At 35.1% G+C, this 27428-nt stretch overlaps 1 protein-coding gene and 1 non-coding gene across 3 annotated transcripts in view; one reads left to right on the forward strand and one right to left on the reverse strand.

Moving 5' to 3' along the window:
• Nucleotides 1–4888: 4888 nt before the first annotated feature.
• The window catches only part of DNAJC15 (DnaJ heat shock protein family (Hsp40) member C15), an 83391-nt gene continuing 60851 nt past the window's right edge, over nucleotides 4889–27428 (reverse strand). For both annotated transcript variants that reach the window (XM_037060098.1, XM_037060118.1), the window contains exon 6: nucleotides 4889–5400. In XM_037060098.1, coding sequence (XP_036915993.1) covers nucleotides 5330–5400 — 71 coding nt within the window. In that variant the 3' untranslated portion in view covers nucleotides 4889–5329. The remainder of the gene's footprint in view (nucleotides 5401–27428) is intronic.
• LOC118997100 (U6 spliceosomal RNA) lies at nucleotides 14965–15071 on the forward strand. Its single transcript, XR_005068610.1, has one exon. It is a non-coding gene; the product is annotated as a U6 spliceosomal RNA (small nuclear RNA).

The following is a 27428-nucleotide window of genomic DNA, read 5'->3' on the forward strand; positions in this document are numbered from 1 at the left end:
GATTTTTAACAATTTTTTTTCAGAAAAGCTTTTTATAAATTCTTTTGCTCAGCAACAATAAAAAAGGAAAAAGAGCACTCAGCTAGGAACAATAGCAACTCAGCTCATAAAAATCATTAGAAGGAACATTTCCTTTGTCTACCGTGCTTAGCAATTTCACTGGTAGGCAACAATCCAGATCACTTAGATTCCACTTTAAAAAAAAAAGAGTTCAGAAAACCTTCTCAACATTTCCAGCTAATAAGTATTCCAACAAAATTCTAATTTCCTAATACGTTTAACTCTACCATAAATGAAATGTTAGCTCCTAACTCATAGAATATTTTTTGGCAAGTACATGATACTGATCTGGTGTTAACAGGATATGCTCTTCGGGTTGCCTTTCCATTAGGAGGGAGGTGTGATGCTGACACATTTACTGCCATGGAACTCCCTTTGTAGCAAGAGGCCTTACTGCAGGAGATGACTGCTGAGCAAAGTGCAGAGTGCCTGCAGATGGCGTGTTCCCATGGGTGAGATGAGTTGCCTGTTTGGGTATTTAACTCTCACCACAGCCTCTGTAGTTCGTCCAAAGTGGGCTGGGTCAGAGAAACTTGACCGTTTCGACATTAAGGGCCTGGCTAATTAATCTTCTGCAAATGTCATTAAACTACCTTAAGCTAATTGCCAAATGTGTTTAAGATACGTCACTAAAAGTTCTTTTCTATGTTTGAGGTTTCCCATGAGAACCAAAGTATCCCTGCACTTAGATAAAATGTGTTTTTTCAAATGACCCTGCTGGAGCATAAGCATGTCTCAAAAGTATCAAGAGAAAGTTAAGGATTTTTTTTCTATTTAGTTTGAGCATACTATACATTTTAAGAATGAATTTATCTTCTATCTTTACTGCATGATGTGGTAAGTGCACAATATTTGCTGAATGACTAAAACGCATTTCAAACCAAATACAGGAAATGGTTTGAGGACTAAATAAAACACTGTCTTCCACAACTGACATACTTTCTCCTTAATAACTTCCCTCCACTTTTGACTTCATGCTGGAGATCGGCACCATGGACTACAGTGTTAAACGGCATTCTGGGTTCCCCTTTAATTAACTGTCCATTTGACTTACACTTTCTCTGGAATCTGAGAAGTAATTGTTTTACTTTTAAAGGTCTTTCCTGCTCCCTCAGATTGCATCTAAGATATAAGAATAAACAGAAGCTGCAATATCAACAAAGAACTTAAGAAAAACATGCAAAGACAGCAAATAGGGAAAGGAATCTTTACTAAAGACAGATACCCATTCAAATAAGCTGTTACAGGTAATAAGGAGTTGAGGGCGGGTCGCTGTTTAAGATCCAGTTTTGTAAAGACACTGCCGTTTAGAGAATGACTGATGAATTGGTATGTACCTAAAATAGCAGTCATATCATCTGAAACTGCTTCAGCTAGGTGTACTTAAAATTCTACATTCCCGATATTTTTAAAACAATGCCGTAAGTGATTTAACTGGGGTTGGGGAGAGACGCAAGTCCTGCCCTGCTACATAGTAAAGATGACCACTAATTATTTCACAATCCTCTACATCCTCTCTGCCTTTGAAATCTAGGTAGGCTCTGGGGCTGTCAGAAGAGCTAACCGTGTTCAGACCCAGGCTGAGTTTGCGGCTTCCACTTCCTGTCTCTTTGGACCACTTTCTTTGTAATCCAGCTGCCATTGTGTGATGACACTCAGCCTCTGGAGAAGACTCTGTGGAGACGAACTGAGGTTGTCAGTCAAGAGCCAGTACTAACATGATGTGGCTCCTGCCCCAGTACAGGCTGCATGAAACAGAGATGAGCTGGACCCACCATGTTCTCCCAAACTGCAGATTCAAGAGTGAGAAAAATGATTACCAGAACACACCTCAAACTCTAATTCAAGGTATTTTAAGATTTAACTTTCAAGGAGTAGTGAAAGAAGTAATAATTATGTACTTTGAACATTTGCTATGTGACTAAATATTTCACACATCCTTATTCCCTGCAATAACCTTATTAGGATTATTATCTCCTTTTTATAGATGAGGCAATTATAGGCATTGCCTAAGATCATGTAATAGGAGGGTAACGTTAAAAACCAGATCTAACTCCAAGGCACATGCTTAGCAGGAAAATGGGAATGAAAGAAATTCCAAGCTAATGCTTGGTACTCCAATCCTCACACAGTATGAATTAGAAAACATGTCAAAAGGTATGTCCTGAGGGTCCCCCCATATTGCTGAGCATAACTTTCAAAACTAGCACTAACAATTTTTGTATTATTCAGAAACCATTTTCTGAGCATTTACAACTTTATGATGTCTACTAAGTACAAGTGCTCCACACAAGAGGTTACAAAGATGAATGACATCATTTTTGCTCGTATACTTTAGTGGAGAAATAAGCCATGTTACACATGATACCAAGATAGAAGTACTGCAAAATGAAGGATAAAATGTTATGGAAATTTTTAGATTCACAGCAAAATAGAGTTAAAAGTACAGAGAGTTCCTACAAATACCGTCTCCCTCAGTGAATACCCAGAACCCACTCCATTATCAATCTCCTCTACTGAATCAGTACATGCGTTATAATCAATGAGCTATATTGATACAGCATTCAACGTTCACAGTTTACATTAAGGTACTGTACAATCTATAGATTTGGACAAATGTCTACAAACATGTATTCACCATTATAGTATCATACAGAACAGTTTCTGTGCCCTAAACCTCCTCTGTGCTTTGCCTATTCATTCCTCTCTCCCCCTTAACCATTGACAACCAATCCTTTTACTGTCTCCATAATTTTGCCTTTTCCAGAATGTCATATAGTTGGAATCGTATAGTAGGCCACACGTTTATATTGGTTCCTTTCATTAAGTAAGATGCATTTAGGTTTCCATGTTTCTTTATGGCTTGGTAGCTTATTTCTTTTTAGTGCTGAATAATATTCCATCGTCTGGGTGTACCACTGTTTATCCACTCACCAAATGTAGGGCACCTTGGTTGCTTCCAAGTTTTAGTAAGAATGAATAAAGTTGCTATAAACATCTGTGAAAAGGGCTTTGTGTGGATATCTTTTTAATTCCTTTGACTAAATACCAAACAGTACAACTGCTAGATTGCTATGTTAAAAGTATATTTAATTCTGTATGAAACTGCCAAACTGTCTTCCAAAGTGGCTGTACTATTTTGCTTCCATATTCTTATATTACAGTTCCTGTTGCTGCACATTATTACTAAGAAAAAAAAGAAAAAATGGTATGGGAATTTATTCATTCATTCAACAAATATTTATTGGGTGCCAATGTAGCAGTAAACAAGATAAATATGGTCCCTGGCTCCCAGAGAGCTGATTCATCACTTTCACTGGAAGCACAAGAAAAGGAGAGACACATTAGCTTGACCTTCAATGATCTCTAAGCTTTAAGCATGTGAAGATCTGAGGATCAGAAGGACACTTGAGGTACAGAGATAACGAGCAGAAAAATGAAAACCACTAAAGCACAATAAAATTAGGACATATAAGGAGACTTTAAAGCAAGAACAATATTTTACTAACTCTAAAATTCAATCAATTTTAAGTTAGGCCATTATTTCATATGCCCAAAGAAAAAATATTTACACCATGGCCCTCAACCAGAGACAATTTTGCCTTCCAAGGGACATTTGGCAATGTCTATAAACATTTTTAGTTGTCACAAATGAGTGGGTGCTACTGGCCTTTAGCAGGCACAGGTATGCACGTTGCCAGTCATCCTACATTGCACAGGAGAGCTCCCACAAAAAGGAACTATTCAACTCAATACTGATAATATTGCCAACACTGAAAACTCTCCAACTAAGGGAGACAATAAAGTGATAGATGCATCTAGAATATTAAAAAGTATTTTAAGATAGATGAAGTAAGTTCAGTTTACTGGGGATGAACCCAGAATTTGTAAAGCAGCACTAGAAAATAATCCTGGTACTCTGTATCTGAATCTGCTTGCTCACCCTTGAAATAGTAAATTGAGGATGACCAGGGGTTGTTTTCAGAAAATAATTTAATCACTCTAATTATAGTAATTAATACCCCATTTCTGCTATTCTGGCTTCTCTCAGAAGAAAGAGACTCGCCAATCACATGCTATCCCTCTTATTTTTAAAGCCCAGCTCTATGCCACTTACCCTATGAAGTTCCCCCAATGCTCTCAATTCAAAATATTCCTTTCTTCTTTTGAATTTCTTCAGCATATAATCTATACATCCCCACTAGTATTTATGTGATTTATCTTTCTTTTAAATATAAGTTCCTTTGGGTCAGGATCCACAACTAGCTCATATCTACAACTCTCAGATGGGCCACTATAGCACCTTATGCATTTGAAGTGGTATATTTGAATAAATATATAATATATAATAATAAACATAAGTATAATACAATATAATATAATAATATATAATATTTGAATATTTGGAATGAATAATTGAATAATACACAGTATTGAAGACTGTAATTAAATACAAACTCCTCAGACTTCTCATAGCTCTTTTCAGCCTTTCCTCATAAGGCTCATTTTGTAAATCTTTAATCATTTTAGTAGCTTTCCAAGTTCTCATGCTTCAGTTACAGGGTCTCAGAGAGAGCAGAGTTCTTCAACAAGTCCTAACTACTACTTTAGAAAACACCATTTTGTAAATTCCATTAAATTTCAGATCATTTCCCCATTGGATGGCAGTCAGTGTTTGGTCTCAAAACATTTAAAAACCCTTTACAGAGGCAACATACTACATTCTTCCAAGGAAACAGGGACAATGTGAGTATAAACACGGGGTGTGGGTAGCAGCAAAAGTAGGTTTCCAGTTGTTCATATGGAAAAGACATACAGGTTCTTATTGATTACAACAGCCTTATTAACGCAAAAGAATGTCACAATGCAACTGTAATGCCCACCCCTGTATAACCAGTGAAAATGTTTCTACTCATTGCTCACAAACACCAATGACATTACTGATGATCATACTTTTTGGATACTTTTGTGTGGGGGAGGAGGGTGTGGAGGGTTTTAAAACTAACAGAACAGAAATATTAAAAGGTATGACTATCATAGAGAAAGTAAGAAAATAAGAAAAAAATCCATTATAAAATTGTAAGGTATACCTTTAAAAGATAATAAGCAGAGATATTATTAATCTTTTATTATACCATTTAATAGAGAATAAATTATTTATTGTTGGCACGTGTATGAAAATTATGACACTGGTGGTTTTGATTAAATTTGCTAGACTTTGTTTTTAACCTCCCTGCTTTTTCCCTCCAGAGCAGTCCATGCACATCAGTCAATGTTTGGAGGTTTCTTCCAGCACGTCTTTTGCTTCATTTATTTTGGTTGCTAAGTATGGAGATCCACCTGAGAACAAAGAAAAACAAGTGGGTTAAGACACATTTCATTACTGATATTTTTAAACGTCTCAAAGTAAAAACACTCTTAATTATAATTCTCTGATATTTTTCCACAGTCATCCTCAAACACTGCACTGATGAGACATTACCATTCAAATATTTAACCAGTGAATTTTCTACTGGATGGTTAAGTAAATAAAATGATGGTCCTTCTCCAGGACACTTTTTTAAGAGGGAAGACTATCTTTTAAAGGATATCTCTATGAAGAAAGTAAACAAATCCGAGGGCTTTTTCAGTCTAATGAAACCTTTTAATTTCATAAAAATAAAATACATGTTAGAAAGGCAACTATATACTTCCCAGTTTTAAAAATCCTATTTACTAATACAGATGAGCAAACTAATAAATGAATGATGATAAAAATGTTAAATAAAATTCTCCCTGTCCTCTGAAGTGAGCCTATTAGAATACTTATAAAATACAATCTTACATTCACTATGCACTAAAATAAAATCAAGTCAGTTCTTTCTTGGACTTCTTTAAAATGAATTCTTTCTAATGCAAACCACAAGAGAAAAATTGAGGTGAATTTCAAATTCAGAATCATTATAAATCACAAACAGAACCTATTTGACATACAAAAATACTATTGTCACATAAAACCTATTTAAGCATCATATGCCTTCTAATGTCTAGGCCTGAACACTTTCATTGCTTAACAGTCAACCTAACAATCGCATTACAGTTCACCAGTTTCTTTCTGTTTGTTTTTATTTTTGTATTCTCCCCTTGAGTAAAAATCATCTACAACTGTTGAAAACACCATAGGACATCAGTAGCTTACAACAAACCAAAAAACATACAGATAGTGTTGGCACAAACTGTCCTGACTTTATTCAAGCCTTCTATTGATTAAGAAAAAGAAAGAAGGCAAAACAGATCAACAAACACGGTACTATAGCAAAAAGGCAACGTGGAAGGAAGCTATATTTAGCTTTTCGCCCTTGAGTATACCAGTGACATTTTCACATCAAGATCTGAATTGCTAAACTTATGGAATATATCATCAGAGTGTCCTTCAATATACAAAAAGAATTATAGATGAAGTTGATGAAATTTTCATATATACTTGATTATGAAACAAACTGATTTTATGATTATCTTTGAAAATAATCTTGGAATTAGGTTAATGTCAATTTTGATAGGCTGTTTAAATTTTTAGAGCTACTAAGGTAATGCAAGGCATGTTGTATGTCCTCAGTAAAAATTAAAATATTAAACACAACCTTTAATTGATTGATATGCATTCTGGATATTTTAAATTACAGGCTATAATATGCTCACTTAGAAGACAAAACAAAGCAAAGGCAAAGAAGACTGAAAAGCCTCATCAAATATTATATTTACTGATGGCAATGTTAGAGGGATGGACACTAATTCTAATTGATGTGCACAGTAGAAACTTTGACTTGGCTCTCATTCTACCCTCCTAAGCCAAAACCTATAATTCCTATATTCCCTTCAAGTAGTGTTTGATTCAAATTGCGAAATTTGAAAGGCTGAAGTGAGGAAAAGGCTTTCTTGCTGGGTCTCTTTGTTACTGCTGCTAGCAAGCGAGACTGCAGGAGCAGTGGCAGCCACTGGGCCATTGTACAGCTCTAGGGGCAGTCTATGAGGTGGAGTCTTCGCTGACAGAGCAGCTTGTGTGGGGAGTCATTCTTATAGGCCTCGCCTACAATTTACTCCTTCAGACCTTCTAACAACGTGTAACCACTAATTCCTGTACTAAATGCTCCCCTGCCTAAGGCATGTCGTTTATGGCATGGAATCTTGACTGATATAACATTATAAGATACATATCCTATACTTAATGGGAAGAACATACGCTTGAACCTTTCAATCCTGCTCAGATTTCTTGTGGGAATCACCCAGATTCCATTTTATTAGAATACTCACCCTCACCCTTGACCTCTGTACCACTTGCACCTCCACTAAATACTGCTGAAGCTTTTTTGCTTCTGGCAATCATGAACTATCATATTTTAGACCAATCCTCCTACTGAAACCAACTAGAAGAGTTGAACAAAATACAAACACATCAATACGAAAGAACAGGGCCTACCAAGTCAGCCAACTCTTGAGGGTTAAGATCCTGGAGGTAAGGAAAATTCTTTGTGATGAAGCCAACATTCTGTACTACTTTTTCCCTTCAAAGAACCAGATACCAGCCAAGACCTACTATACAATTCCACTTATATAAAATGCTAGAGAAGAGATATATAATCTATGGTGGCAGAAAGTAGAACAACAATTATGCAAATTGGGGTAGGGGCTAGCAATGGGAAGGAACACTAGAGAACTTTTTTGAGTTTTGGTAAGCTAATATTTATTTTGTTTGTTTTTGTATCTATGTATATCTTGTGAGATCTTTCTTCATCAGGACTTGTAATCAAAGATATGCTATCCCCATCAAAAAATCAAAATCCCTTTTCTTTTTCTTCTCTCTCTTTTTTAAAAATTCATTTATAAAACTATCCTGGCCAATCTTTTTATTTGTTAGGAAGGTGTTTAACTACAGATTAAATTTCTCAAATAGACAGAATTCTTTGAAATGTTTTTCCTAGAATTTATTTCTTCTAAATTTGAAATGTTTTAGTATGAAGCTGATTGTTTTTTTTTTCCTTAGCAAACTAACCTTTACTATGTTGGTTCTCTTGAAGGCTAATTTCTATTGTGGTATTTTCTTTGATGCATGGGTTATTTAGAAGTATACTGATAGTTTCTAAACACTGAGATCCCTTTGATGTGTTTATTGTTTTCTAATTTAATTAGGTTTATGTCAAGAATCCAGGATTGGCCTTAATATCAGAAAATGTATCAAATTGATTCATTACATTAACAGAATAAAGAATAAATGTCATATAATCATCTCAATAGATGCAGAAAATTCAATGCATATTCATAATAAAAAACATTAAGTAAACCAAAAATAAAACCATGCCATTGAAGTTATAAAAAAATATAGCAAGAATTATACTTAACAGTAAAATGTTGAAACCTTTGGCTCTGAGATCAGCAACAAGGACAGGATATCTACTATCATCATTTTATTTAACACTATTAAGGGTTCTAGACAGTGTAATGAATGCCCTCCTCTATCCCCAATAAAAAAAAGAAAGAGTGGAGCAAAAGAAATTATCATTCTTCATAAATGACATGATTGAGTTTGTAGAAAATCTCAGGATTTAAAGGATCTAAAAGGATACTTTAGACAAAAGGATCTAAAAGGATCCAAAGACAAAAATCAAAGAACTAAATACATTTAACGAGTCGCTGCATAAAATAGTAAGATATACGAAAACCATTTTTATGTCCTAGAAATAAGTAACTATACAATATAAATTTAAAAAATAATACAATTTATAATAACATTAAAAAATCAACACCTACAGGTAAATGGAACAAATTATATCTATATGGCCACAACCCAGAAAACTGAAAAGCCTTACTGAAATAAATTAAGATGACCTAAATAAAAGAAAGAGTATATCTTCTCCATAGAAAACTCAATATTGTAAAGATGTCAACGCTCCCTTAATAGATCTACAGATTCACAGTAATTCCAATCGTAACCCAGGAGATGTGTGTGTTTGTGAATGTGTGTTTGCACATGTGCACATACAAACTGACAAGATGATCCCCAGTTTATAAAAAAATGAAAAGGGACAAGCACAGCATGAAAACCTTATATCACAAAAAAAATTGAAAGCTTTCCACTACCAGAAAAAAAAACAAACTCGTGAAGCTATGCAAATTTAAAAAGTGTGGTACTGGCACAACAAGGCCCTGACTGGTGTGGCTCAGTTAGCGGGGTATCGTCCCTCAAAGCAAAGGGTCATTGGTTTGATTCCTGGTCAGGGCACATGATTGCATACAGGTTTGGTCCCTGGTTGAAGCAACTGATTGTTATTTCTCTTCATCTCTTTCTCCTTCCCTCCCCGCCGTCTCTAAAAATAAATAAATAATTTTTAAAAAGACATTAATCAATGAAGAAAGACAAAATAAAAAGCATTTCCATAAATACCCAGTTACTTGATTATAACAGGGTTACAACACTGTGGATCACTGGGGAATCAATGCCCTTTTCAATAAATAATGCTGGCTCATTTGGATATCTGTATGTAAGTAACTGAAGCTTTAGTCTTGCCTCTCACCATATACAAAAACCAGTTCCAGTTTATTACAGATATAATTATGTAAGATAAAGGTTCAAAAAATGATCTTTAGGAGCTTTTTATGAACTTGAGAAAGGCAAACATTTCCTAAACAAAATAAAAAAGCAACAACTATAAAGGGAAAATTTGATAAACTGGTTATATTAAAATTAAAGAATTTCCATTCATGAATGGACACCATTAAGCATATGCAAAAGCAAGCTACAGAAAAAAGCTATTTACAATACAAAGAACTCATATACAGAATACCAGAGCATATAAGTTGGGGGCAAAAGTGGTTTATAGTTGTGAGTACACAGAACACAGTTTATTCTTGTATTATTGTTTATTAATTATTATGTTGTATTGTTTCCATACAAACAAATACAAACATACTTTTGCCCCATCCGGGATGTTCTTACCAGAAGCCAGTAAGAAAAAGAGAACACAACAGAAAAAATAGATAAGCAAAGTTAATCTATGGTGATAGAAGTCAGGATAGTTGTCAACTTTGAGGAATGGGGAATGACTGAAAAAGTACATGAGCAAAGTTTTTGTTTGGTTAAATTTTTTTAGAAGACTTCTTTTTTTAAGATTTTATTTATTTATCTTAGAGGGAAAGGGAAGGAGAGAGAGAGAGAGAGAGAGAGAGAGAAATATCAATGTATGGTTGCCTCTCGTGCGTCCCCCTCCAGGAACGGGGAACTGGCCTGCAACGCAGGCATGTACCCTGACTGGGAATCGAACCACGATCATGTGGTTCGCAGGCCCGCGCTCCATCCACTGAACTACACCAGCCAGGGCAGATTTCATTTTTTTAGAGAGAGGGAAAGAAAGGGAGAAAGAAAGGGAGAGAAATATCAATGTGTGAGACAAACATCGATCGGCTGCATCTTGCACACACCCCAACTGGGGCTGGGCCCTCAACCCAGGCATGTGTCCTGACCAGGAATCTATCTGGCAATTCTTCACTTCACAGAATGACACCCAACCAACTGAGTCACATTGGTCTGGGCATATGGTTTAATTTTTAATATGAGTACTGGCTACATAACCAGGGTCACTTAGTGACAATTCATTGAGTTGTACTTTTATGAACTTTTATTTCAATTTTTAAAAGTTTATTGAAACACTAATACTAGAGATGTGTTAACCTCCTTGTCATTTGAAGACACTACAAATTCATACCGTCTAAAAATCATTGGGATCAAGACCATGATGATGAAGATAATGACTAGCCATTGTTCTAAAATATTATTTCATTTGGTTCTTCCCACCATCCCTTATAGTTGGCTCAATTCTTTTTTGTCATTATACAAAGAAACTGAATCACAAAAAAGTTTAGTGAGAGCCTGCACACTTCTCAATCACTACACCATACAGCTTCTCATTTTGTTACTAGAATTTATTAATATGTGATTACGATAAACCTTTTCTCTCTCTTCAAACATGTATCACATCCCAGATCCTCTTCCTTTTCGAAAGAATTGAAATGATGCCTTGTGATTCATATTTTAAAACACATATCTACCCATTAAATAATAAATATCTTGAACAATCACGTCTTAGATTTTTCTGTATTATCAACACAGCTCTGAGTACACAAATGGACTTCAAGACACGTGTTTTTTATGATGAGAAGAAAGTTATTTTCTTTCATCAACTACCAGCTTCATAGTAGTAAAACCACTCCAGAGATAGAGAAAACAGGTAAAACAAGTGTGTTAGGAGAGGATGCTTTAAAAATAAATGTCTACGAAACATCTATGTGAGAAATACTAACCAGCACAAGAGAAAATAAGTAAACATTCCATGATTAACATTATTTCAAAGTTAGGTGTGTAATTTACTGCTTCAGTACATTTCATAATTAGCATACCAACCTGAAGATTGAGAAGATATATGTTCCCTTTAATCCTTTGGTCTTAGGCAGATTCCTTAACTCTCACTGAAACTTAATCAATATCTACATTCCAAACCTGTGAGAAATAAATAAAATACTGCCATTTGCTGATTTTAAGGGTTCTTAAAGGCTACCTACCTTTCTAAAAAGAAAGATGACACAATCATGTGGAGGCAGATAGGAGTTTGACTTCTGGCATGAGGAGTTCCACTGTTCTGTTCCCCAGAAATTAGCAAAAACTATTAAAAAGCCCCAACTATCTGAAGCCTCTGGAAATGGTATTAAAAGCAAAAATAAAAAAGGAACATCTATTAAAGAAAATCTATGAAAATTCAGTAAAAACTGGAGGAATCTGTGGTATTTGAACCAAAATGGTTCCTTCCTTCCCCCTGCGGAGCTCAGTGAGGCAGAGGCTCCAACCCGAACTGACGGGGCCAAGAACACAGGGTTCCCTCTCCATCCGGCTCCTGCAGAGAGGGCTTTCTTCCTGGGAGGGGCAAAACCTCTATATTTCTCTTCTTGCACCCAGCTGCCTGATGATGAGGCTAAGTCTCAGACAAGTGGAATAAAGGTCTAATTCCCCAAGAATATTGGAAGCTCAGAGCCCTTCTCCCAGTCCATAAGGCAAGGTGATTCTGCATGAGAAGTATGCCAGGAAGACCCCCTCTATTGCACACTTAGCTGCTACAGTCGGGGTTTTGCTCAGGAGAATAAACAGACCATAAAGGCAACAGTTCCTAATCTCTTCCCAAAGGAACTGACTTCATTTCAAACAGTACGAAGGGCACTCTCATAGTGCAAGAACAGTAGAGGTTCTGATAAAAGGCAATTGGAAGGAGATTCATGAATCTGCTTAAGTGAGATACAGTTTAGACTATTTATTAACCAGTTCATAGGGGAGAAGCAGAGAATAAGAGAGCAGAATAGGAGCCTTTCTGGAGTCAGAACAAATATCAAACACTGACCTCAGAAACTATTCCATCAAAGAAGCTACAGTCTGCTACTATGAGTTTGTAGAGAAATTGATGTCCCCTGGCATTGCTGAAAACAACCAAGCAATTGGTCAGGAATTAGTGGAGTTTAGCAGCTGGGTGTGATCAAGAAATAAGAGAAAGAGAGTCTGACCAGTACCACCATCATCCCAGGGTGACTGTGGGCATACGCAAAGCTGTGCCTCCCTGAGGAGCCGTGCAAGAGGCTTGACACTGTGGGGGATGACAATGTAGAGTACAGGCTTCAGGAAAAGAATCCAGCCAGTCTCCAACAAGTATTACAAGGTATGCAAAGAAACAGGAAAATATGACAGTATGACTCATATATACATCTTGAAAAAAAGCAACAACAGAAACTATCTGTGAGAGTTACCAGTGTTAAACTTATGGAAAAAGATTTCAAAGTGGCTATTAGACATAAAATGATGGGGAAAAAATCACTAGAGGGGCTCAAGAATCAATCTCCTCTTGCATAAGAAAAAAATAAACTTAAAGACAGAGTGATTGAGATAATGCAAGCCAAAGATCAGGAAAAAAAAGAATAAAGAAAAAGAGCCTCAGAGAAATGTATGAGACATCATTACCTCTATCAATCTATGTGTAATAGGAATACGAAAGGAGAGGAAAGGAGAAGGAAAAATAAATACATAATGGTTTTTCAGAAACTTTCAAGTTTACTGAAAAACAATAACCCATACATCCAAGAAGCTCAACAAACTCCAAATAGAATGACTAAAAAGGGACCCCAAAACAGACACACCAGAGTAAAAATATTTTTAAAAAATTACTAATGTTGGTAGAAGAAAATCTGGAAGTACTAATACATTAAATAAGGAGGCCATTAGAATGATGTGACTTTAATGCATTAGTAGTATATATAACCAAAATCTGAACCTAAAAATCCCTCAATACTAAGAAATCAAATCCTGAGAAACACTAATTACAATTAACAACTAAGATTTTCCAAATAATGAAAATGCTAAAGGTACAGCCTATCAAATGATTTCCTTGCTGTGCTCTGTCCCTTCTTTCTAAAAGGCTTGCCCCTAGCTCCTGTCAGTGGAGTGCTCCTAACCATTTCTGATTTGGTACTGCCAAATTTGAATAGATTTTTGTTCATATAAACTCTTAATTTTTTTATCTTCACAGAAGGACTTTTTTTTTCATTGCTTCCTTTAAAAGACTTTTAGAGACAGAAAGGAGGAGGAAGGGAGAAAAACATCAATCATCTGCCTTCTGTATATACCCAGACCAGGGACTGGCACCCAGAACTAGGACTGGCATCCAGACAGGGAATCATACGTAACAAGAAGGGGGTCGCATGCACCCATGCATGGACCAGGGATTGAACCACAGTCTAGGAATATGGCCTGAGAATCTAACTTGCAACCTTTCAGTTACAGGACAACAATCCAACCACCTGAGCCACACCTGCCAGGGCTTACCATTTTTAATATGCCTTAGTTCATCTTTTAACAGTAGAAAGACATAAAAATGTATCACTTATAAAGGAACCCCAATAAGGTTAACAACTAACTTAGCCGAAACAATGAAAGCCATGAAACAATGGGGTAACATGTTCAAACTCCTCAAAGAAAAAACTGTCAACCAGGAATTCTGTATCAGCACAGCTGTCATTCAGAAATAAAGGTGAAACAAATACTACCCAAGACAAACAAAAACTGAAAGGATTTGTTGTTAGCAGACCTACTTCAGAAGAAATACTACAGGAAATTATTGAGAAAGCAAGTGATCTCAGATGATAATTCAAATCCACATCCACAAAGAGCACTGGTAAAGGCCACTATGTAATTATAAAAGACAATAAATATGCAAAGTTTTCTCCTTTCTTCTCTTGACGGACAGAAACAACAGTTATATAAAAGAATATACACACAATGTACTGTTGAGTGTATAAAATGTAGAAATATATGTATAATATATTTGCTAATAACAACACAAAGGAGGTAGATGGGAGTGAAGCTGTTATGAACTAAGGAAATAGGAAATGGTAGAATAATAATTCTAACAATGCATTCTTGGGTTTGTAATTCATGTCTAACAATAATATCACAAAAATGGGGAAATGAGAATAGCACTACATAGGAGATATATTTCTATACATTACTGGAATTAAGCTAGTGTAAACCTGAAGCTAATTCTGATAAATTAAGATAGGCAAACACTTGAGCAATCATTTCAAAACAACAACAACAACAACAAAAACCCCTCAAATACAGGGGAAAATAATTAATGAGATTAATATTCACTCAATGCAAAAAAGAAAATATTCACTCAAAGAGAAAAGAAAAGCAAAAATGAACCGAGACACAGAAAACAAAAAAAATGCAGACATAAATCCAACTTAATCAACAATATAATAAATTCACATTAAATGCGAATGACTGAAACAATACAACCAATCAAAAGGTTGTCTGATTAAATTACAAAATCATGATCTGTGCTTGCTTAGGCAGCACATATACTAAAATCAGAATAATACAGAGAAGATTAGCATGACCCCTATGCAAGGATAACACACAAATTTGTAACATATTCCATATGTTTATGATATCCCAAAAGAAACTGAAGAAACAAAAACTTATGGCCTGGGTGTAAATTCAAAACAAAATAAGTATTGATAAAAGTTTTAAAAAAATTTAAACAGGCCCTGGCTGGTGTAGCTCAGTGGATTGAGCGCGGGCCTGTGAACCAGAGTATCACGGTTCGATTCCCAGTCAGGGCACACGCCTGGGTTGCAGGCCAGTTCCCAGCAGGGGACCCATGAAAGGTAACCATACATTGATATTTCTCTCCCTCTCTCCTTCCCTTCCCTTCTAAATAATAAATAAATAAATAATCTCAATAAAATAAAATAAAAATTTTTTAAAAAGCTACAATTTCCCTTGGTTTTCTTGGAGTTTTGCTGTCTGTGCATTCTTTTTATTTAAAAAAATTAAAAAAAATTTAAACGGAAACATTATCCAACTATATGCTGTCTACAAGATATAAATTTTGGATTCAAAACCACAAACAGATTACAATTAAAAGGATAGAGGGAAGGAGGAAGATGACGGAGGATTGAATAGAAGTCATACTAATATCCTCCCAGGGCCAATCTGGAATTACAATTCAATTGAGGAGAAACCACCCAGACAAACAAATGAGCAATATCATGATAGAAGCCTTACAACTGGGGACAGATAGAAGAATCGGCCTCAGCACAACCTATCTGCACCTGCACAACAGAATATAAAACATGCTGAGCAGAGTGACCCTCAGTCACCCAGCTGGAAGGAAGGACCCACAAAATAAAGATCCAACAACAATCAAAACCCAATTACATCCACAGAACCAACATAAACAGCATAAAGAGCATCCCAAGAGCATCTAGTTCAGGTGATCAAGGAGACTGCACCACTGAATCTCACAGGTCTCCTACCACAGTTCATACCACAAATACAGGATCAGTTTCAGAAGCAGAAGCAAACAAGAAGAATCTCACAAATAATGGGCACAGAAACCCCCAATCTAAAAGAAAGGAGGAATCCTTAGAAAGAGTGCTAAATGAAATAGAGACAAGCCAACTATCAGATACTTAGTTCAAAACAATGGTTATAAGAAAGTTCAATGAGCTCACTGAAAATTACCAAAAACTATAGGGAAACTATTAGGAACTTACTGCAGACTCTATCAGCATAAAAAAGGACACAGAAACAATCAGCAAGGACCAAGATGAAATAAAGAATACAGTTTCAGAACCGAAGAACACAGCTGAAGTAATCAAAAGCAAGCAAGATGAAGCAGAGGACCGAATCAGCAAGCTGGAGGACAAGGTAGAAAAAAAACTCCAAGAAGAGCAAGAAAAGGAAAAAAGACTCACAAAGAATAAAGAGGGGTTAAGGGAACAGCAGGACAACATGAAACAGAATAATACCTGTATAACAGGGAAACCAGAAGGAGAAGAAGAGTAGTATGGCATAGAAAACTCATCTGAAAAAGAAATGATGGATAACTTCCCTAATTTGATCACAGAAAAAGCCACTCAAGACCAGGAAGCACAAAGAATCCCAATCAAGAGGAACCCAAAGAAGCACACTCCAAGACACATCATAATTAAAATGAAAAAATTCAAAGACAAAGAGAGAATCTGAAAGGCAGCAAGGGAGAAAAAGGAAGTTAACATATAAAGGAGACCCAATAAGGCTAGCAGCTGACTTCTCAACAGAAACATTACAAGCCAGAAGGAAATGGCAAGAAATATTCCAAGTAATGAAAAGCAAAGGCCTGAAACCAAGACTACTCTACCCAAGCAGAGCTCTTATTTACAATGCAAGGCCAAATAAGGAGTTTCTCAGACAAAAAAAGGCTAAAATAATACAACTCCACCAAACCAGCATTGCAAGATATGCTGAAAGGACTGCTTTAAGAAGAGGACGAAAAAGAATGAGAGAGAGGAATGCAGGTACAAAGGGAGTAAAATGGCAATGAATAAGAACCTATCAATAATAACCCTAAATGTAAATGGATTAAATGCTCCAATCAAAAAACACACAGTAGCTAAATGCATAAGAAAACATGACACACACATATGCTGCCTACGAGAGAGACCCACCTCAGAACAAAAGACCTACACAGACTGAAAATGAAGGGTTGGAAAAAATATGCCAAGTAAGTGGACAGGAAAAAAAAAAAGCCAGGGTAGCAATACTTACATTAGATAAAACAAACCTCAAAACAAAGTCCGTAAAAAGAGACACAGAAGGACACTTCATAATACTCAAGGGAAGAATCCATCAAGAAGACATAAATATTGTAAACAAATATAAACCCAACATAGGAGCACCCAAATATATAAGAAAACTTTTGGAGGACTTCAAGAAAGATACAGATAGCAATACACTTATACTATGAGATTTTAATGCCCCCAGTCAACAATGGATAGATCTTCCAAACAAGATATAAACAATGATATTGTGAACTGAATGATGCCCTAGATAAAATGAACTTAACTGAGATTAATCAACAAAAGAAGGAAGGAAAATTATAACCAGAGATATTGAAATAAAGAACAAACTGACAGTAACCAGAGGGGAGAGGAGAGAGAGATAATGGGGAAAGAAGAGAAAGGGTTGTCCGGGAAAAGACCCATGAACAAAGCCAGAGGGGAAGTATGGAAGTTGAGACAGGCGAAAGTGGTGGTGTGAAAATGGAGACAACTCTATTCGAACAAGAACAAAAAAATGATAAAGAAAAAGGATAGAAAATTGTATATTATGAAAGGGGCAACCAAAAAAAGCTAGAGGGTTATACTTATAAAACAAAATAGACTCTGAAACAAAAAAATGTTACTAAAGATAAAAAAAATTTATGATAATAAAAGGGCCAATTCATTAAGGTGATATAACAATTGTAAACATACATGTGCCTAACAACAGAACACCAACATATAACAAATAAAAACAAAAATAAAAAAGATAATTTTACAATAAAAGTTAATGCTCCACTTTCAATAACAGACTGAACTAGACAAGAGATGAATAAGTAAATGGAAGACTTGAACATTTTAAATCACTAGACATACAGGTATTTTTTGAACATTCTCCCCAACAACAGAATATAGATTCTTCTCTAGTACACATGGAACATTTCCCAGGACAGACCATATGCTAGGTCTGTCCAAGAAAAACAATCTTAAATAAATTAAAAGGATAAAAATATTACATTATGTTCTCTAATCACAATAGAATAAAATCAGAAATCAATAACAAGAAAAATCTGGGAAACAAATATGTATGTGGAAATTAAGCAACATCCTCTTGAACAATAGATGAATTAAAGGAAAAATATCAAAAAGAAACTTAGAAAATGCTTTGAGACAAATAAAGATACAGCATTCCCAAACTTATGGGGCACAGTTAGAGCAGTACTTAGAGGGCAACTACAGTGTAAATGTCTGTGTTGAGGAAGAGCAAACATCTCAAATCAATATTCTAAACTTCAAAATTAGGACATTAAAAAAAAGAACTAAACCTGAAGTAAGAAAAGAAAATAGTAAAGATTAAAACATAATTAATAAAAGTCTAGAAAAACAATAGAGAAAATCAATGAATCCAAAAGCTGGTTCTTTGAAAAGAAGCTTTTAATACCTGATCAGCAAAACAAACCTTAGCTTGTCTGACAAAGAAAAAAGAACAGATTAAAATTACTGGAATCAGAAATCAAAAAGAGGACATTGCTATCTATCAATCTTATAGAAATTAAAAAATTATAAAAAATACTTTGACCAATTGTATTTCAAAAAATTAGATTAAAAAGATAGACAAATTCAATGAAAGATACAAATTACTGAAAATGACTCAAGAAATAAATAATCTATACAGACTTATAACAAGTAAAGAGACTGAATTAGTAATCAAAAACTATTCATAAAGAAAAGCCCAGAACTAAATGATTTATAGAAGAGGAAGGAATGCTTCCTAACTCATTTTATGAGGCCCATATTATTTTGCTACCAAAATCAGAAAAAGACAATAGCAGAAAACTACAGACCAGTCTATTTCTTATGAATATGCATGCAAAAAACTCAACAAAATACTAGCAAACTGAATCTAGCAGCATATAAAAAGTTATACACCATAACCAAGTGGGATTTATCCTAGGGAAGGTTGGTTTAATTGCCAAAAGTCAATTAATGTAATCCATTAGATTAACAGAATAAAAGCAAAAATTACATAATGATCTCAATAAATACAGAGAAAGTATTTGACAAAATTCAACACCTCTGCATGATTAAAATACTCAACAAACTAGAAATAGAAGGGAACTTCCGAATCCAATAAAGGTCACCCATGACACAGCTAATACTTAATTCAAAAAAGACTGGATGCATTTCCCTAAGATCAGAAAGAAGACAAGATGTCAGTTTTGGTAACTTCTATTCAACATTGTACAGGAGGTTCTTGCCAGGGTAATTAGGTAAGAAAAAGAATCAAAAGGCATCCATATTCAAAAAGAGAAATAAAACGATCCCTATTTTATACATACAGAAAATAAAACGATCCCTATTTTATACATACAGAAAATCCCAATGAACCCACTAAAAAGTAACTGAAACTAATAAGTTCATCAAGGTTGCTTATAGAAAAATCAATGATATTTCTAAACATCTGCAATAGCCTCATCCCCCCCAAATTAAAAAAGTTATTTTGTTCATAATAGCATCAAATAGAATAAAATACTTAGGAATAAATTTAAGGACAAAAACTTATATTCTTAGAACTACAAAACATTATTGAAAGACATTGAAGCTCTAAATAAAGGAGAAAACATCACATGACCCATGGAGCAACAACACTCCCTAAACTAATTTACTGATTGAACACAATCTCTTGGAATTCCAGCTGCCCTTGTGAAAACTGACAAGCTAATTCTAAAATTCTAAAAAGCTTATTTAATTGTAAGAGATCCAAAATAGCCCAAACAATCCTACAAAAGAAGAATAAACTAGGGCTCACACTTCATGAAATTAAAAGATTAAAAAGCAAAAGTTATCAAGACTTTGATAGCGGCACAAGGACATATAAATTGATGAGACTGAACTGAGAATTCGAAGACAGGGATGGGGGTTTATAACTAAAGGATACGGGGTTTCTTTTGGAGGTGACGAAAATGTTCCAAAATTGCCATAGCTGCACTTCAATATTCCAAAAACTACTGAATTGTACAACACAAATGGATTAATTGTATGGTACATAAATTGTATCTCAATATGGCTTAAAAATCAAGTAGAGAAAGAAGGATCTGAAGAATACTTTGAGTCTGATTCAGGTTATCAGATTATTAGAGAATCATAGAAACCTGGAGCTGGAAGGGTCTTAAAGGGTTCTGCATATTACTAAGCATCTCCTATGGCATCTCTAACAAATTGCCCTCCCGCAGTTTTCTCTCTCAAATTACCCTCACTGCTCTGCCTGAACATCGATCACTTTTTCTCCCGCTGCAGCTTCAGTGTTTAGAACAGGGCCTTGCTTCCAGTAGGTACTCATAATTACTAGCTGATTGATGTGAAGGGAAACTAAGGTGGCTCCGACTGTAAGAACAGCCATCTTAACAGAAGTTCAGTCTTTGCTGCTCATAGCGCTACTCTGTGAACATAATCCTGCCCCCACAAAGGCATAGAAGCGAGACTCCATATATATAGGTCACGTTTTAAGTATTAGATGTTACACAGGACTCCTCTAATTTTCTCACTGTAGGAAGGTTTCTTGTTCTTACTGCTTTGGCCAAAACCCCAAGGATCCTTCCTCGTTTTTCTTCACTCCTCGTCCATCAGCTTTCCTGAATTAGGCCATTCTTCACCTCCTTCATTTCAAAACCCTAGCCTCAACCAATATTCTTGGGTTACAATTTTCTGTTCTAATTTCTTTGCTTTCACTGTTGACTCTCTATTTTCTCTACAGCTACCAAAGTAGTCTTTCTAAAATTGTAAATCAGATAATATAATTTCCATAACACCTAAAAAATAAAAGCCAAAGTTCTTAGCATACTTTGCAAGTTGCTCCATCATTTCGCCCTAGGCATCCTCTCCGATCATACTTCCTATCACTCTTCCCCTTGCTCACTGTGCTCTAGCACACCTTTCAATTCCAGAAACACAAAATATGTTCTCATGTTCAAGACCTTCACACTTGACTTTCCTTCTGCCTGAGATACCTTTTCTTCCTATTTTTGCATGACTTACTCCCTCAGGCCTCTGTTCCAGTATTATCTCCTCGCAGAAAATTTCTAAGGTGGCTATAAATTGACACTGCATCTGCCTCCCCTTCAGCTGCCAATCTCTATCCTCCCTACTAATTTTTATTAAAAGTACTTACCATCATGGGACATTTCCCGTATCACCCTTTTCTGTGTAACTGCCCCAAAACTTAGTGGCAAAAAACATTTTTTATCTCACTATTCTATGGACTAGCTGGTGGTTCTTCTGAGCTGTGTCAGGTCAATGAGGGCTGGATGGTCCAGGTGGTCTCACTGGAACCTCAGATGGGATGGCTAGGCCTCTGTCTCCACTTGGCCTTTAATCCTTCAGGAGGGGAGCCTGGTCTTCTTCACCTGGTCTCTGGGTTCTCTGAGAGTAAAAGCTAAACTTACAATGCTTTTTGAGGCCTAGGCTCTGAATTCACACAATATCACTTCTGCTGTATTCTATTGGTCAAAGCAATTGATAAGCCCAGCCTAAAGGTAAAAGGTGAGGAATACACCACCTCTTCATGACAGTTGTTGTGAAGAAATTGTGGCCATTTTCAATTTATAGAATTACTATCTACTATCTGTCTCCTAGAGGAAGACAAGATCCATGAAGAGGATGTATTTGCTTTCTTCTTCATGTTAGTACACACTGTCTGGCTTGCATCAGGTACTGAATAACTATCTGCTGAATGAATGACTCACTACTCACATGACACTGCTTCCAGCTGTTCATCATCCTGTTTGGTTTCCTCTGAAAACTACTCAGTCTGTCACTGTCCTTCGAAATCTGGCACCCAAAAAGGAAACAAAGTTCTAGATAAGGTCTAACTGCCTAGTTCGGCATAGCTGTGTAATAAATATTAGTTAATGATGACAAGCAGAAAAAATTGTGGTCATGTATAGTCCTATAATACAGATACTGTGGATTCTCAACACACTGTCAGACTGCACTCACTTATTTTTAGCAGCTTTTACACTGTTGAATTTTACAGGCTTTGAGATCAAATACACCCTCCAAGGCTCTTTTCCATGATAAACACTGGCAAGGAGCTGTTTTGTATTTACACAATTGACTTTTGGGACCTAAAAGAACATTGTATTTATCTGTGTTCAATTTTTTCATGTTTTTTATCCTTGTTTAATTTAAATTTAGTTTCTCCTAAATCACTGAGCTCTTTAGCTGATCATTTCTACTGATACACAAACAAGCTTGAAAGTATTCAATAAGTTTCCATATTAAAGTATATTTTCAATATACAATAAAAGAGAGCAAAAACATTTTGTCCTTTAACATCACACACCCTCTCCTCCAGCTACTAATATATTTCTTTCCTTCCCACAAAACAAAAAAGCTGTCTGTAAGAGCTAACTCAAATTCCTTATCTTCCTTTCACTCCTCAACACCCTAGCAAGTACAACTGTTTTTAAGAGTCATCAAAGTCTACCAGTGTTGCAAAACTACTATGAGTCCTCCTCTCCTTATCTTGAGCTTTCACAGCAAGGCAGCACAGTTGATCATCTGCTTGCCTTAAATATAGTCCTGTCTTGCCTTCCATGGCACCATTCTCTCCATTTTGCACTCTCTCTCTATTTTTTTAGATTTTGTTTTGCAAAATACAAATCTTTGTAAAGATTATGACATTTACATTAAAATGTAGCAAGATTAATATTTTAAAATGAGGCAATAAATATCTTCAAAACTTTCTAGTTTTAATTTCTACTATTATAAGTTTTGATAGATATAATCCATATAAAGTTGTTTTGTGTCTGAGACCAAAAAGTTTGAATACTATTTCTTTAATAAAAAATATGACATTCAAAAAAATCAAATCAACAACTCAACAAAAACCAAACTGATACAGAACAAAACAATGGTTGCCAGAGAGGAAGGAGGTGGGAGAAAGACAGAGAGAGTAAAGGAGGTCAAATATATGGCAATGTATGGAAACTAGACTTCAAGTGGTAAGCACGAAATTGAGTATACAAACGCCATATCAGAATGTTATACACTTGAAATTTATATAATATTACAAACCAATTATCAGCCCAATAAATTTAATTCAAAATTACTTTGCATACACAAAGAAGACCTGAAAACTACAGGGGACTGGTTTGTTTTAGTCTGCCAAATGTGACTCAGCTCCGTATGGAAAACCCACAGAAGTGAAGTAGTGGGCAGGAGCCAGACCTCCAAACCTGGTTTTCCCGTGGGAATCGGGGCCTAGAAAATGCATACAGATTGTTATGGCTTGCTCTTGCTAAAACTCCAACCCTGGTCTAAAACAACAAATATGTATTGTCTATCTTCAAGGTAATATCCAAAGCCTGTATGAGTTCTCCCAAGGACAGAGCTAATCAGCTCACTGCCATTCCCCTCTGCATATTATTTTCATTTTCTTGATTGTACCTAAAATGTAGACAATAATATGCCATGTAATAGATAATAAGTCTTTCTCTGATGTAAGACCTGAGAAAAACAATAAAAGCCTGTCTAGACAAGGGTTGGGGCACTCTCCCCTTGAGAGAGTAGCCGTACTGTTCCCTTTTTCTCCACAGGATTGCTGTTGCCTGTGCATTCATTCTCATCGTCAGCTACAACAGGCGGACTCTGCTGGCTGGAGTCCACCACAGAAAACCAAAAGGGGAAGGAATGCAACAGAAAGAGAAACAGAGATGAGCTAGACACCACAGGTATCAGACAAAGGCTCTCAAATAACTATGAGTAATCTAGCCAAGAAAACAGTGTAAAAGTAGAAAAGATAAATAAACATATAGAGAGTTCAAAGAGATTTAGATTCCATAAAAAAGAATTGGCAATTTTTCAAAAATAATTTTGAAATTAAATATATATAGGTTTAAGAGCAGATCAGACACTGTAAAATATCAAACTGAAAAAACTTAACTAAATATATCTCTATAAAAATAATGAAATTACCTACGACAGCATAAAAGACATTCTAGACACAGTGAAAAAGGTGGGAGCCAGAAATGCATTGAATTTGAGCTTTGGGAGAAGAAAAAAGAGGCAATATTTAAACAGATTACAATTAATGGAGCAGAAACCTCAAAAAACGATTAAAGACATCATTCCATAGCTTCAAGAAGCTGTATAAACCCAAGCAGGATGTGTGCAGAGAAACCTACACCAAGTTGTATCACAACAGAATTGCTAAAAATCAGAGAAAAATCTTAAAAGCATTCTAAAGTCCCAGCATTGCCTGAGAGGTAGCTAAGGTAATATTTTATTTTAGACTGTAGTAAGTCAAAAAAGTATGTTCTATTCTTTAATCATTATGAAATAGTTTTTAAAGTCTCTCAAGTTACTAAAAGAAAAAAGTAAACAGTTTTTTAAAAATAATTTTGAATGAACCAAAAGTCAAGAAGAAAAAGAAATATAAACAGGTAAGACAAATGGTAACATGCTATAAATATACTCAGGTGCCTAAAAGAGACAAACAAATTTTTATATGTAATGCACTTATACTAATGTAAGTACATTACATATGAAAATTAAATACTTGTATTAATAGCCTAAAATTATCACTCATTAAAAGAACATAATCCAACCACATGGTGCCTAAAAGAGACAAACTTCAAACTTCAAAAATTAAGTGCAGTAAGATTGAAAAAAAAAGATAGAAAAAGGTACCATGTAAACACGAACCTAAAGAAACCTAATGTGCCTATAAATAACTTGAGACAAAGCAGACTTTATGGCAAGAAGTATTACTAGATATAAAGAGGGATATTTCTAAATGAGGGGTCAATCCAAAAGGAAATACAATATTCTAATTTATTTGCCCCCAAATCATACTGTTGCAATAAGAAAAAAAAAAGAACTAAATGAAGAAATAGACAAATCTACCATCATATCAGGTAAACAAGAAATCAGTAAGAATATATAGGAAATCTGATCAACACAATAAATTATACCTTACATATTATTTAGACTATTGCATCCAAGAGTTACAGAAGATACATTCTGCTCACAGACTATTTACCAAAATTGACCATATGCTGGACCATAAAAGTACAAGTTTCAAAGAACTGGAATCAGAGTATGTTCTTTTCCCAAATGGAATTAAGCAATAAGTCAATAATATAGAGAAAACTAGAAAATCTTCAATTGCTAAGAAATTTGGCAATACATGTAAAATAATACATAGGCCAAAGAAAAAAACCATAATGAAATTACAGTATTATGAGCTGAATAAATGAAACAAATGATGTCAGTATTCATTTTTAAAGATTAGAAAAAGAAAAGCAAATTAAACACAAAGATGATAGAGACAACAAAATAATGATTTAACTTACAAATGGAGTATAACAAATTAGATGCAAATACATTGTAAAAATACATTGACCTCTAGCAAGACTTGCCAAAAAAAAAGAATACAAATTAATAAATTACCAACATTAGGAAAAAAAAGTAGTGAATACTATAGCAACTACAGCTATTTATAAAGTAATGAAAGGATATTATGAACAATTTTATTCCAATTAATCTAAAATTTTATGTGAAATGGAAAAATTCCTAGGGAAAAAACTAGCCAAAGCTAAAATAAGGAGAAACAAAAAATCTGAAGCGACATTTATCTTTTAAATAAATTGAATCTATAATTTTAAACTTTTCTGCAAAGAAGTCTCTAAGCCCTGATGGCTTCACTGGTGAATTCTTACAAATATTAAATAATGTGTTATACAAATTCATTTAAGAAATAAAGGAGAACGCTGCCTACTTCCTTTTAAGACTCTAGAGTAACCTTGACAACAAAATTTATCCACTTTCCAAAACAGCAAAATTACAGGCTAATTTTTCTTATTATACAGAGAAACATTTTAATTCCTTTAAATAAACAGTAAGCACTTTTTAATGCCCTGTTTTAGAGATCTTTGCCCATTCTATGTTTTTCTTTCATTTTTTAAAGAACAGCATTACTGTTTTATTTTTCCCAGTAGGATAAAGTCCATTAAGAATAAATTTTCCAAGTGGTGTGAGATAGGGTCAAGATTTAATTTCTCTGTATGACCACATGGTGCCATTGCCTTTATTAACGCAAAGGCACCAGTAGTTTTACCCACTGATGCTTTTGCACCATCAGTGCAAAATGTCAACCCAATAAAGGACAATAGTTTTCACCTTGCAGACTTCCTGAAAGGGTCTCAGGAACCCCTGGTTGTCCAAAGAGCTTTGTTATGGCTTCTATATACCAATGAGAATGAACAAACTATTGTTCCATATTACAACAGGAGGAATCTCACAAGAATAATACTGACTGAAAGCACCCAGATGCAAACAACTATATGCATTTAAGAGGCAAAACTAGTCTATGATGATATAAATCAAGACAGTGGTTGCTTTTAAGGGTATGGCAAACTGGGAGTGGTCTTGAGGGGGGGTTCAGAAGTGTGGTGATGTTCTAGTTCTCAATCTGGGAGCTGGTTATACAGGTATATTTGTAAAAATTTACTTAGATATGTACTTATGATTTGTACAATGTTCTACCTGTATAACACGCCTCAATATAAAATATAATTAAGAATAAGATGGGTCCTACACTTATCAGAGGGATCACTTTGTGAGTTATATAAATGTCTAACCACCTGAAACTAATATAATAGTGAATGTTAACTGTATTTTAAAAATACATTTTTAAAATTCTGCTAATACAAAATAATACTGAATGTAAACTGTAACTGAAAAATAAAATTTGAAAAGTGATCACATATTAAAAAAATCAAGATTGCAAGAAAAATGTTTTTAAAAATTACATTAAATTATATCATTCTACTGCTTAAAAGCTGAAAGTAACTTCTTAGAATAAGTCCAAATGTTATATAGAACCTATAGCGTTTCATTATTTAAAATATACCTAGTTTTAAAAATCTGTATACCACCTCATGTCATGCTACCTCTTCCCTTGCTTATTATACCCCTGTCCCACTATTTGTTCTAAAGATCTATTTGTTTATTTATTTATTTATAGAGAAAGGGTAAGAGAGGGAAAAAGAGAGGGAAACGTCAATCAGTTGCCTCTCACACACGCCCAAACTGGGGACTAAACTTGCAACCCAGCCATGTGCCCTGAGAATTGGACCAGCGACCTTTCTCACCTTGCGATGCTCAACCAACTGAGCCTCACCAGTCAGGCCTCCCACTGTTTTTTCCCAAGTTTT

This window comes from Sturnira hondurensis, unplaced genomic scaffold, assembly GCF_014824575.4.
Source record: "Sturnira hondurensis isolate 20B ecotype Veracruz unplaced genomic scaffold, ASM1482457v3 Scaffold0001074, whole genome shotgun sequence".
Classification (NCBI taxonomy): domain Eukaryota; kingdom Metazoa; phylum Chordata; class Mammalia; order Chiroptera; family Phyllostomidae; genus Sturnira; species Sturnira hondurensis.